Source organism: Melanostigma gelatinosum (assembly GCF_949748355.1).
Source record: "Melanostigma gelatinosum genome assembly, chromosome: 14".
Lineage (NCBI taxonomy): Eukaryota > Metazoa > Chordata > Actinopteri > Perciformes > Zoarcidae > Melanostigma > Melanostigma gelatinosum.
Window position 1 is genome coordinate 5,954,617 of NC_136647.1, and position 14,913 is coordinate 5,969,529.

Here is a 14,913-nt window from a genome sequence, read left to right on the forward strand (position 1 = left end):
GTGTGGATTACGCTTCAGAGGCTGCCCACAATTTGGGACACAGCCATAAAATAGCCGTGGTATACAAGAGGAGGGAGTTTGAGGTTGGCCTCAGTCAGAAATCCGCAGACATTTTTTCTTCATTCCCAGCATGCACTCTTCTGTAGCTCCTGTGTAACGCCCACGTACTTTTTTCTTACAGTACATTTCATGTAACACAGCACAGTGCAGCCTCTCTCTTTACTGGTCCGCTCTCCTACAGCTGTATTTTGGATACTGCTTGAGCTAACTGCACATTTTCCTGCTGCTGCTACAAATGCAAAGCTTTTCCCTGGGCACGCACAGTGAGGTCTTTTTTTTTGTCGTTTTTGGTGTAGAAGCTACAGCAAATTATGTGGTCTTTTTTTCTCCGAGCACTCAGATACTAATTTGCTGTATGCGACATGATAGAAACATGAATCGGTGCTATTCTGCATGGGGGGGTGGAGAGGAGAGGAAGTCACATGGCTTGACACCTGGAAGCTGCCCACATCCTTCCGGATCCATTCCAAATTCTACATCTGTAATTTGATTTTGTTGGTCATTGTGTACACACAACATCTATTACATCTATCCATCATATGTGGGGAATCCCTCTTATGTTGCTCTTCGTGAGGCTCTTTCCATTTATGCCCATTACAGGGCTATTGGGAGTTGTTTTTTCCACATCTCAAACGTGTCTCAGAGGACAGAGGGTGTTGTATGCTGTACACCTGAGGGAGCAATCTACAGTAAATGAGTTGCATGTGCTCATTCACCTTTCTGAAGTGTGTTCATTTTGCTCTTGACATGCAGTGTAAATCACTGTAATCTGACGTGAGAGCAATTTTCATTTTCTTTTTAAAAAACGGCATTATTTATGTGATCAAAATTTGATAAGTATTCAAGTTTAATTATATTCATTTTGCACAGAATAGAGAAGAAGACATTTTGATATCCAAACCAAAGTGCTGTATTAAAGCTATCTTGTGGTATCGCTAGCAATAGCACACAACGTCACTCAGGAGCAAGTTGTCTCAGTGCTTTCAGGGCAAATCATCACATTGTGATCATTTGGTTGAAAGTATAGCAGATGCAAGAAATGGGCACATGAGGCTTGTGCTCCAGACTTCGCAGTTCATTTGTGTCAGAATGTTTTCTCAATGTAACAATTTAGCATGCACAGCGTGACAACTTACCCGCTGCTTGGGTTACTTGTCACAAATGAACACTCTGTACTTAACAATTCATAACTAAACTAAGAAGTATAATTGAGGGATTAAACATTGGTTCACAATCATTTATAATTTCATTTAATATGGATAATGAGCGACTGTGATGGACTAAGACTGAGAAATTTAAGTGAGAGCAAAAAGTTTGACAAGTCTGCTCTCAGATTGTAAAGCCCATTGAGGCAGATTTGTGATTTGTGATATTAGGCTATATATATATATATATATATATATATATATATATATATATATATATATATATACTGTATGTATAAAAATGTACTTAACTAGCAAACCTTCAGCTCATCTAGCCCCCTTATGCCGTGCATGCTTCATGGCTCTGACCATACATCAATAAATATAACATTTTTAACCAGGATAAATGTAAACTCTATAATACACTTCTAGTACAGATTGGCAAAATATGAACTTTAAAAAGAATGACATTTGGCAGTCTCAGGAGACAATGTTAATGATGGAGGGAAGAATGTCAGTGGGCGTGCTGCTCCTTGAAAATATGCCCTCTTGAAACACTTATCTCGACGCTGTTACGCCTGTTGACTAAAATAAGTACACCGCCAGCTGTAACTGCAGTTACAGAGGTTTTCGAACTTCATCGGCTATCGTAAGACTTTTGATCCGCAAATCAAAGGAACTGTGGTATTCACAATCCAACATGTGGATGAACATCTGCAACAGAATAGGCTATGGGCTATTATTTATTAAAGGTCCACTTAGGAATAAACAAAAAAGCACATTTCAACAACAAGGTAATTCAAAGTGCTTCACATGAAACCATTAAAAGCATAAAGGCAAAAGTAAAGGAGATTTAAAACATACATTGAAACAATAATCGATGTCTCCCTGAGACATTACGCTGCACGCAATCAACCATACACTGCAGCAATTCTGCAATTACTCGCACACAAACCACGTCTGGAAAAGATCTCTGCCGATCTGCGTTTTATAGTGTACGCCTTGCACAAACTCGGTCCCGGAGGAAATGGCGACATTTTGTGCACTTTCTAAATTTGAATCGATGTCTCCCTGAGACATTGCACTGCACGCAATCAACCATACACTGCCGCAATTCTGCATAAGTCAGTGGTAGACTGTGCAAATGTCAGTAATATTACCAGCGTTTAATTACAGTGTACTGTAGTGAACATATTTCAGCCTGTTTCTATTGCTGGTGAACTTTGACTTCTTTTGGAAACAGGTAGGAACATTCTAATAGCGTCCCTGACATTTCTATCGACTTACTTCAGATAACAAAGTTCTTAGGACTCTCTTGTCAGACAGAGATGACTTCCTATGAAAGACTGCTGCACGGCGATTGGCTGCTGGATACCGGCGAAGTGAAGGCTGCACACAGTCGTTTATTATTTCCTCACGATTTAATTAGGACAAATAATTTCATCATTATAAAAATAACTACGTGCGACCCTCTATTGAGAAATTACATGTTATTACGTTTGCTAATCAAAGAATGAATATTTAATACTACCCCATACTGTATGTATCACGCTTGATGTTAAATTATCCAAAACTATGATTAACAACCCCTATAAACCTGATTTAATTCCAAGCATGATTAATCATCTTCCGTTTTCACGTGACACAAGCGTCGCCTCAGACGGACTTGAGGAGAAATCGGTACACTTTCTCGTATTTACTTCCTCTCTTTAGAAGCATCAGTGCAGTGCCCGGGGCCCAATGCTTGGCCTGTGGTGTTGCTGCTTGCAGCTTTCATCAGCACCGCTTATACAAACAACTTCACTGTCAACACTGCACTTCGTTGGGTCCCGAGCAAAACACGCCGTCACATAATTGCGTAACACACTGAAGTCGCAGCTACTCACGGAAATGTAAACATCCAATCATTTTACCGTGTCTGCATCACTTGGGAAGCATTGAGATGTTGGGTTTGGTCTTTTTATGGAATTTGTTGACACTGAGGAAAGCCTTATTTATATAAATGAATAAATACAAATCTACATTTAAACACTTGCCCTTTTGCACTCTCATAATGTCCTCCAACTTGTTCTTTATGGTTCAGCAGACAGAGCGTACACCCTCATTACTGACAAGAGCAGGGAGTCCAACCCCTCCGCTCCCTGTAAAGTGTAATTACACTCGTATTATTTTATAGCATGCAGCCTCCTCATCTTCCACATTTTTATTGATTGTAGAATCTATTGGCGCTTTTGATTGACACTTTTTTTGCATTGCTAAATTAGAAACTGGCAAACAGTAAAATATTGACCCCGACCAGTGAAAATCACGTAGCATTTTATTGTTAATTATTTATCTATTTCATTACTGGAGAGCTTCAATAACATTTTAAAAAAAAAATCTGTCATTACCTGCATGAATCTCCGAGTCAAAACAAGGTCTCGCTAATAAAGGAGCTGCATCCTCAGCTCACGGCGTGGCTCTAAGTGCCACATGTATTGACAAATGTAGATTGCAATGCATTGGACTGGGGACTATTGACATTGCAATAGCAAAGACACATCCTGCGGTTGGCAACTTTTCTTGGTGCATTGAGAGATGACCTTGCTGAATACATATTCGGAGGAAAGGCTGATCGAGCTTCAGTAGCCTGGGAAATTGAACCTGTGTTATAAAAGAAAAGCATACAGGATGACAAGCAAACACTGTATCCGTGTGATTGATTGAGTCATTAATCTGAGCTGTACTCTGTGTGCGTTTGCTTGTGTGTGTGTTTGTGTGTGTGTGCGTGCGCCTCTCTCTGTGCACACATGGATAAGACTCCTTGTGTTTAACTGCTGCGTCCCTCAGCCAACCTCCATCCTCTCACATTCTATTGATTGGCATACACAGCAAGCACACAAGTCACCCACGTAGAAGGAGAGAAGTCTTGTCTGTTATGGCAGGTCAACTAAGGAAGCACTGTGACCTTTGACTGCTAGATATATTTAGGTAGCTCTCCATTTTTTTTCCCTTCCAAGTATGGTCCATTTTTGGAACTGGTTTACTCAAGTGAAGTTGTAACCTTGCACATGAGCTGGATTCTCACGATGTCACGAGATCAGGAGAGCACACATCGCACCAAAATCCATCGTGTCAGCCTTCAAGTAATACCTATGTGACCAATCAGCATCCTGTGAGGGCTAATGCCACCTACGGGCGTGGTCTAGGTGTGTGCGAAACAACAACATGTGGCGCCTGGGTGTTCAGAACAACAACGGCGGCTTCTATAAGATGTAGATGCTGCAATAGCATCAGTTATACCAGAACTGGAGAGGATTTCCTCAATGAAAGAAGAGCGAAAGACGACACTGAAGGCTTTTCTGGATGCAAAAGATCTTTTCCGCTTCGAAAAGAGTTCGATTGACAGATGGTTCATCCGATCACCTGCCATGTATTTTTTGAAAGCTCCTGCCCTTTTCCAAATCGTTTCCAATCACTGCTTTTCAGATGGTTGTGTAACAAATCCATCCGGCAGGTAGGGTTAGTGCAAAGGACAAAACCTGTTTCTAAATCTGGCTAATAGATATATTTAATGCTCAGGTGATCCTACTGCTACTATAACTGCCACCACTATAATAATAATAATAATAATAATAATAATCATCCATCAACATCCTGTTTTTCTGCAACTAGAATTAACAAGAGATGGTGATTCTAAACACAACCAAATGCTTAATATGACAATGTTATGCATCTAAAATGCAACAATTGACTTTCATGAAGTGTAAACACACAGTGAAATGTTTTAAAGTTCTAAGATGAAAGCATTTGCTTCACTTTTCAGAACCGAAGTTTGCCGAGTGCCATCTGGTTCTATAATATTGGAGAGAAGGCAGACATCTGTACAGTCAGTATCTCCAACACAAGGCAACCCACACCAAACAATCTCATAAATAGTTGAACAGGTCGGAGGGAAGTATGCACTTTCGAGTTTGAGGTAAACTTTTACACAAAATGAACAGCTGAAGGAACCTACAGGACTCGTTTGTGGAGCCTGTGGTATTCACAGTTTATGTAAAATGACATTAAATCACACTTGTGAAAAAAGTGACAATACAGTGACGATATAAAGGGTGAATCTGAATAAATAAGTAGGGATACAAAGTGGATGTAGATGCTTACACACAGGTCACAAGGGCTCACTGAATGGGTTGATAAGCACGAGAGTTATGAGAATAATAATTGTCAAAAACAATAATTTTACTCTCATCACATGCGAGATGCAAGTCTGACTTTGGCTTCACATTCATAAAGTACCTTGGAAATGTTGTGTTTAAATCTTTGGGTTTTGTCTCAATTGATCTCTATCGTGTTGTTTATTACTTTCTATTTCAGTTTTATTGATTGTACACTTAGAGAACACACAATTAGGACTTTTATTCTAAAGTGAAAATAAATGAAGATTATTCAAAAGCTAATAATACTTGTTTGATCAGAAGCCGTCTGGGACTTTTATTAAGTTCTTTAAATCCCCCATTATACATTTTACCTGTAGAATTTTACTAAGTAACCCCGCAGACAAACAACTGTAAACATCAACATCTGCATGACTGAACTAAAAGGGGCATCAATAATAAATCCATGATTTGAAATGTTAATTGCGAACATATTGTGTTTAAAACCTTTTGAAATGGAAATGCTGCCAATAGTGTGACATTCACAACACTTTGAAGCACTGCAATCATTGGAAAATAGTTCAAAAGGGTAAGAGAGACACATTTGGCAGCTTACATACTCATTTGGCACATCTACAGTTTCAGTCCAACACAATGGAATGCAATAGAAAGACGCATCTAAGACAAACCTGAACGCCGAGAAGACGTATTAGAGTGTATCAATTTGAAGGAGTTAAATATTTTCTTCGCCTTGACTTCAAAAAGATAACATTGGAAAGATGAAACAATATGTTTCCAAGTATTTCACTGCAGAGGATGAAACGCGTGCACTGATTCGGTTTTCCCATTGAAGTCAAACGAGATGATGATTGTCATTGGCAGCGCATGTTGGTGTGAGTTTCTGTTGCTGCTTTGTTGGCTGCAGAGACCACCACCGGCTGTCGGCAGCAGCATAGGTTTGTGACCGAAGGCCGGCCTGTGAGAAGGACTGGGCTCCGTCCAATCCGCCTCAGGGGAGGATGTCCTACTGTTCAATTCTAATTCATGTACATATAAATAACTGTCCCTGGCCCTGCTAATTAGACTAAAAGGCTAGGTAGACGGGAGACAGGGGAGAAGGGAAGTGAAGGCGGCATGACTTGATTTACAGCATACAATTATCTTCTTGTGAGGGCAGCTCGGGGAGCAAATTATGACTCAGGAAATAATGTTTGTTTTTATGATTAACTGTTAATTTTTATCATTCAAAACGTAATCTACCGTAAATTCTCAAAACACAGCAATGGCTTATATTTACCTCAACTGCAGAAAGGAGCAGGCCTTTATGTGGAACAGGCTTGTGTTCGAGACAGGGCTTCATTGCTCATTTTCACAGTTTTATATTTGATCATATTAGATCTTAGATGTCTTCCTGTTTCCCAAGTTGCTCCTTTTAATGTGTTGTTACTCACAACGCTGTGTCCTACAAAATTGTCTAGACCTATATTGTCTAGATACATCTAAAACAAATATAATCGGGTGAAAATATCTTTCTCTGAAAAAGTATTGGGACGTATGGGAGGATATTGTTTTGCAGACCAGGGTGTTACTCACTGGTCAATTTCAATTGCTTCCAATATTTGTTCTGATCATCAAACCAATACATAACAATACCAAACATATGCAGGACGTTTTGAGTTTAACTGATCGTAGCTTAACATCAGAAATAACAGACAAGTAAAAGGCACTGGAATTAATTAGTGTATAAAAACAGCATTTAGAATTTAGAATTACAGATTCCATTTTAAACTGGTCATTTTTAAATCAATGAACATTTGCTGCTTTGTGTCTATGCAGTTTAAGCAGTGATTCATGTGGACAGAGGAGCTGAGAGCGACGTTTGGACGTGTTTTTTCTTAATAAAGCTACTGATGGCAACAGACAAAAGAGGTACATACTCTTAAATTGCAATTCTATAACATCTCTTAGAATGTGTGGTTCAAAGATATTTCTCTCAGGACAGGACAATGTCAACATGTATAAGTGCATTGACACTGTGAGCAGACACAATGAACAGATTGCTGCGAGTCCAAACAAACAGAGCAGAATGTCAACAGAAACTTGATCATTGGCTGTCGACAGCCAAAACTTAGCTAACGCTACCAAAAAGGACTTGTGTTAAAAATGAGTAAGGTTTATCAAAAACGTTTAAATCTTGATTCAAAAGGCAACATCCATCTCAGGAATGAAACCTGCGAGATAATGAGCAATGAATAGCTCATCGACATGACACAGCAATGCAAAGCAACACAAAAGCAGATACATTGGTCTAAAAAAAAGTCAACAGCTTGTATTACTGACAAGGAGTGTCTTTTAATGGCAGCAACATGATATTTGGAAAAAAATATTTGTGGAACAAATGCGAGAGAGGCTGATGGAAATCTGAATGTGTGAGAGAACGAGAGAAACGGAAAGTGGAAGGTTGGGGATCGGTCGTACGCAATACGCCAGCGCTAGATGAAGAATGTTTCAAAAATAGACAGAACATGGTGAGAGGATGTGGTGAGGGAAAGGACAGAAGAAGTGACTTTGGCTTACCTGGGTCCTGGGCAGCTCCTGTGTTGGAAGAGAAAGACAGATGGGGAAGGGTAGAAGGGAGGGGGGGGGGAACAGAAAGGGAGGTTAGCATTCGAAGCCCCATCTAAATTGAATTGCCTGACATTTGCCATTTCATCAAGGTTCATGGTCAGATAAGAAGCAAAGAAAAGTCATTCCTGTTTCCCTCTGCAAAAGGAAAATCATTATAACACCACAAGTGAGTTGAGAAACGGACAGTTTGTGAAGTTCAAGTGTCAGGTTTTAACTCCATAGGCACATTCATTTACAAATGGGCTTTGAACCGTCTGTTTTTTATGAGGTAATACCAAAATGTTGCGGATTACAACTCCTGCGAAGATGTCATCTCCTGCTAGTATCGATATTTGGCTCCGTGCCACACATCTACTGAATTAGCATCGTGATACACCAAGACTCTCAACTGTATAGCACACATTAACGACATTAACATTGCCATTGCCTTTCAAGCATCGGCGGAATGAAAGAGGAAAGGAGTCAGCTCAAGTTAGCAAATGTGTGGGAAGTGACACCATAGGCAACAGCGAGAGGTTGCCACGCAACCAGCAGGAAGCCACTGCTCCGAGCCAAGAGACGGCCGAGCACATGAACCCCCGTACAAGCGCAACTTTCCGCTTTTACAAATGGGTTTTTGTATGGGATAAACTAAATAGATAAAATATGTAAACCAGTGAGCTTTAGCGGCGCTCGTACTGTAGGTGGAATTAATTTGTATTTCTTGCTTCCAGTCTTTATTCTGAGCAAGCTGCTGACTGCAGACTTCAGGTTAAGTGACAGACTTGGCAGTGTTATCAATCTTCTCATCTAACATCATAAAAATCACACCCAAGCACACACTTAAATAAATAAGTGGCTAAAACAGGCTCAACTGGGGCATGTGTATGAAATCCGACATACCCTCAGTATACATTTTGGCATCCGTTTAGGCCGCCATCGTTGACGAATATTTTTCAGCCAAGTGAGCATGGATTCCAGCTACGAGGCGGCTTTTGATTAGAAAACCTTTTTCCTCTTCAACTTTTGCCAAATTCCAATCATGGTGATGTTCTAATTACCATTATCCAAAGCAAGACAGAGAGGCAGGGGGTTTGAGTGGGTGTGTGTAAGTGAGGGGGGACGAGGAGTTAAAGGGAGGTAGTCTTTGCATGTAAGCTGTGAAAATCGGAGGAAAATGCAGCGTGAAGCTAAATGCAGCTAAATGCAGCTAAATTTAGCGAGAAATCTGCCAAGACTAATAGCCCATCCCTTCAGGCCTTTTACACATATATATATTTAAATATACTGTATATATATATATATAAAATATTAAAAAAACATTGAAAACCAAAAAGAATAAGGTTGATGGAGTTTGGCAGCCTTCGATCGTACCCGAAAGGCTTTTACCAAAGCTATAAAGTGGAGTGCTCATCTGAAGACTAAAGAGTAAGTCATAAAGTCTCCCAGGATAGCATCAGTTGTCTCCTGTTTAAGCATTCAGCCGTAGCACACGGGAAGCGGTGTAACAAAGTGCCTCAGAGAGCCACACAGTCAACCCAGACCACCCGCGAGTTCAGCTTCATGCAGTGTGATGTGGAGAGGGGGGTTTGCTTTGGGGAGATTACACAGCAACAGATGAGCCATGGAGCAGCTCTCCCCATGTTAAGTAAATGGAGAGCGGGTGAAGAATAACTGCACGGTCGCTTTGCCCCTTATGGGTCTTGTGGGACCCTTCGCTATTCCACCCCGACCTACAACCTCCAGAGGTGAGGTTAAATGACAAGGACTGCAGAGATGCATTAAACATGAGTCATTTGGACAGAGAGCTAGACGTTGGACCACTCCAGAGATGATAGGGACATTAACCAGGGTTTCACCAGGGCCTGAGCTGCATGTAATGAAGGCCTCCACTACCTCACGATGTCTCTCTCTCTCTACATTCGACTCACAGCCAGGGAGCTGAGCAGTTTGAGATGAACTGGCTCCCGATTTTCTGTCTCTTCTTTCTCTTCATCTATGCTCATTCACCAGCCTGACAACTTATTGTAGTCTCTTTGTTGTGAGATCAACGCGTTAAGTCGTCGTCAAGCACAACACCAGCAGCAGCCAAGAACAAAAATGTAAGTGAGTTAGAGTTAAAAATCATCATTGTCAGCAAAAATTATACAAGAAAGATATCTTTTTTTTTAAAACAAAACCAAAGTACAAAAGATATATAAATAAATGTATTGTATAATGAATCACTAATCCTATGTTTTTTGTAATAAATGGAAAAATAAATCATGAAATGTCATAGCACTACTAGTGCATCTAAATACATTGATATGCTGCAATGGACGTGACCTTTGCCCCTTATGAATTTAAAACAATTTTGCATCTGATTTGGTCCCTCTACTGAAAGACTTTTTGCATTTGTATAATAATAAAACCAAAGATACACGTTATTTTTAAAAGAATGAGCCAACCTCATGTAGTAACAACAACAAAAACTAAAAAAACTCCCAGGTGTTATAAGAGTGGTATATAAAAATTAAAAAAAACGGACACAACAGCCCTGCTTTCATCTGTATTCATCAGGTGAGGGAGGCCTGGACACTCTCTTCTCCGCTACATAGAAACACAATAATAACAATGGCTTCCTTCGACACAACACAACGCGCTTCCAAGCGCGTCATCTTCAAACGTAGCTCTTGGTTAATGGCTTGGAACACACATTCAATGTCTATCAAAGAAGGACGTTGCTGGGATGGATGCACATGCTGACAACTTCCCTCGCTTGCTCCACGGTCACACAAACACGCGCTCACACTCTGTCTTCTTTACACTCCCAGCATACACACACACACACACACGCACACCCACACCTACTCACACACTCACACACACACAGAGAAAGAAGCCTACCTTTATCAGTTTAAGTATAGCAGGCGATAATGTGTTGATTAAATCTGTGATCAGCAGCCTAAGGGGCATGAAATTGGACATGATGAGTGTGGCACATTAAAAACTAATTATCAATAGCACCAATCCTATTGTCTTTCTTTTAAACCAGTCACGGCAGTAAATCAAGTGTGGAGAAGGGAACACAATGTGCTCTATCACAATGAGCTCTGGGGTTACAACCATACCTGGATTCTGGCTGCATCAAAGCTTCTTGATAAAATATGAATCTATTATTTACCGCCTGTAGCACTTCCTTATTGTATCGCAAACTTGAGGCGTTTACAAAATATGCTGCCAGGCGGGAATACAGCTGCTTTACCTGTAATACTTCACAATTTCAAAGGCAAAATGGAAGAAAAAACAAGAAAACATGATCTTATTTGCCTTCTCCAGAACACTGTTGTAAGGCCGTGACTGAAAGTGTTGCTCTTTTCTTTGAATGGATATGGCCTTGTAATCTCCTCATGCCTGCATGAGCAATTAGAAAAGTACACTGTCAATCTACCTTCCCGTCATTCTGTCCGACCCTCTGGGATTTTAGAGATTCAATTCAACTTTGGAAATATGAGCAAAGCACAAAGTCTGGAGACAAAGTATGCGGAGGAGGACGTCAGGACTTTTTGCATATAGCCTCTTCTTAAGGATGCTTTCAACATGGCACCAGCTGTGGTTGCTTAGATGCAACCACAAAGCCGCTACATTTCATCACCAACAATGTGCCGTGGGACAGCATCTGCACTCGTCTCTTCACACCAAAAGGATTTGCTTCTGTGAAGCAGCTGTTATTTGATGTAGCTATGAGGCATAAACCTTGCCTATTTTCCTTCTCTCCTTCCTACTTGGATGTTGCTCACCCATCCACTCTCCCTTTACCTTCCGGCTGTCTCTGAGACCCGGTGATTAGAGAGCTGGTTGCTGTCCTGCTAATAAGGCCGGGAACCCTCCCTCCACCACCAATGGCTGTGTCCTCAGGGTACAGGGAGCCCAAGTCTCCAAAACCCCCAATCCTCACCCCTCCTAACCATTCACCATGTCATGGGTGGTGGCTGAATACACAGCCTTGCACTTTGAACCGATAGGCCTGCATTTATCACGCCGGATAAGAGCAGCAAGAGAAATTAGCAAAAGTAATACAGCTCATCGTATAACAGAGTGACATTATGCATCGGGGCCCTTTATACGAGTGGAATTCTACATTCTGGAGTGTGTGTTTACAGTACCATCTGGTAGATTGTGTACACTTATCACTGGCAATGTAGAGGACAAATGCTGGTGCTCAAATGTGGATAAGCTTCATTTCACGAGAGCCTCCATTGTCTAAATGTCTATCCAGCTGCCATAAAAGGGAAAATGACATAGAACAGGTTATTCACACAGAGTCATTTGATATAATTATAACACAGTTGAAAAACTGTTGCTTTCCATCGTTTCCTCCAGCTATGTTAACCCTAGCCTTTCCATGTCAGTGCACCTAGAATTGGATTTCATGGATAAGGCTGGTGATTTTTTGTATTTTTCTCATTGTCAACAAACAAATGGTTTCAGTTGAAACCATTACGCTTGGGCTGAGTGCTACAGACTGGGGGGAAGATGGATCTTAAACGTTGTTGGTTATGGTCTTTTCAACATATTTGCTGATACAATTTGAAATACCAACCAGCACCAGCATTATCCTTGAACATCATCACTAGAAAATGAATGTATTGCTCTGAATTGGAGATTGGAATTGCAAAGATTTGTACTGATGGATTGTACATACATATATACTGTATATATGAAAAAAAAAAATTCTGAAGAGGAAAGTAGAAAGATCCAGTGATCCCCCAAATATTACCATCTTCATTGATAGAACTGATAAGGAGAGGAAAACTTAATCCCCAAGGTGTTCTAGAAGAGAAAAGGAAACTTGGTCAGGCTTACCTCTGGGGTCAGGGAAGGTCCAATGCCATTAATTTTAAATGAGAGGAATGGATTTGAGGTAATGGAAACCCAATGGCTCCAGACAGCATTGGGCCTTGGTGGCGTGAAGACACCAAATGACGGCGTGATAACCTGACCACTCAGCTGTACGAAGGGGAAGAAGTCAAGAAACTGATTTGGGTTTTCTGCCACCCACACGATATGAAAGCCTTAAGCGTAATGCATTAGAAATCCATTTGGAGTCGTTCGAGTGTAACATAACTCAAGACTATCTTTTGATCAAAATAATACCCATCTAATTTAAGACTTGTCTGATTTTGCTCATCATTCAACGATAACTAGTCAAGCCCGTAAAACAAAAAGAGAGAAAGAGCAACTGCAATTTTGAATTATGAATCTTGAACTGTAAAGTTCAGGAGTTTTGGAATGGAGAACATTAAGACCTCTGATACCCGTGGGTCGAAGAAAAGACAATTGTTTGGTGTTAAACTGCTCACATTTATGTGCTTAGACAAGGTGTGACAGAGTATTCCCAAACATCACAGTGTTGTTGTAGTGTGGACTTCATAAATGCTACTGTCACTGTCCACTCTGTGAAAAAAAATGAATGTTCTGCTCTCTCTATCAATATGTGGCATAAAATATAACAATACAACAGTAATAGCTATTTTCCCTTCACATGTAGCTTGCTCACACCCTGCAAACTGTGAATGTGAAAAACAAACTGAAAAATATCTTCACAGCGTCACATATTCCCCATATGCCACCATAAGGCAGGCCATTATCTGATACATTTTTGAGGCATTGTTCTGATGTCCAACCAACAAGTTGCAGTTTAACTTTCCATTTTGTAGAAGAGAGGAACAGATTAGGCTTTTTAAAATGAATGCATCCACAACTCTTGATATGAAATGCTATGCAGAGAAGACATTAGGGTGGGTTGGTACTGAAGGGTGTGTTTATGTGTTAGGTCATGTATTCTCTGAGAACACATTTTCCAATTAAACCAGCAATTTAATGTGCACTGAAATTGCCCTTAGTACATGTCTTTTGTAACTCAGGACAGGAAACTCAAATGTTGCCTATGTTCTTTATAGCACCAATAATTTAAATAATGAATAAGCTACGAGATAACTTTCAAACCTTGGTGACTATAGTTTAAAAGTCCCAGTGAAATGGTAGTTAGAGCATATTTAGCTCCAATATTTAGGGCTTCAAATGCTTGATGACTCATCCTGCACTCAGGGGCGTCAAAGCAAATCAAATCAAATGAGACTTTAGGATGTCTACTTCATTCGAGGGAAACGTTGCAACCAGCGCTTTGTTCCTGCAGCGCGGGCGGTACACGAAGACGAACATCCTGCGGAGTTTTGCCGGCAGGTGAACGGGGAGCCCTGGCAGTAGTGGCATTGAAGGAGGGCGGGCGCCGTTCATCTGCGAGTACTACCCAGGAGCTAAAGAGGTAGAATCAGTCCTTCTGATCTGACGACAGGTGAGAGAGTTTTGTGTGTGTGTGTGTGGGGATCCGACAGTCCTCTGTAGCTCTGTATCACACTAAACTCTTCGCCCCCACACTTCTTCGTGCTCCAATCAAAAGGAAAGTATTTGATTTAAATCCCTCTTGTAGCCATACACTGCTCAAATATTCATGTTTCACTGTGAAATATGTCAAAATACAGAAGCTAAAGACAGCTCATGCTTCTGTTTCACTGGGACTTTAAAGTCCATTATCCCAACCTCTTTATCCTGCTCTAGATCACAAGGAGACGGAGCCCATCCCCAGCATGCATCGCGTGAAAGACGGATGTCGTGTGTTTTGTTGTTGTTATTCACAACGCAGGATGACCGAGATCTGCACTGAGGCAGAAATTGCACGCTGACCCTTTAGAGTCCTTTGGTAATGAGTGTGTAATATATGTTTTTATGTGGGTGGGGGTGGTAATGCAGGGGTTTTCCAGATTGAAATGCCCCACTTTGAGCTATGCAGCTCAGAGGCTATTACACAAGTAGGGCTACTCATTCCCTCCCACCTTGCTTTTGACTTAATTGAATCAGCCAGTCCCCATATCAGATATTCCTTAACGGAATACTGAAACCTATCCACCCTTTTCCTAATACCA

The 14,913-nt window shown here is 40.8% G+C and overlaps 1 protein-coding gene across 1 annotated transcript in view; it reads right to left on the reverse strand.

Annotated features, from left to right (window-relative positions):
- The window catches only part of cadm1a (cell adhesion molecule 1a), a 318,772-nt gene that overhangs the window by 85,033 nt on the left and 218,826 nt on the right, over nt 1-14,913 (reverse strand). Inside the window, exon 2 of the mRNA XM_079283399.1 lies at nt 7,919-7,936. Coding sequence (XP_079139525.1) covers nt 7,919-7,936 — 18 coding nt within the window. The remainder of the gene's footprint in view (nt 1-7,918; nt 7,937-14,913) is intronic.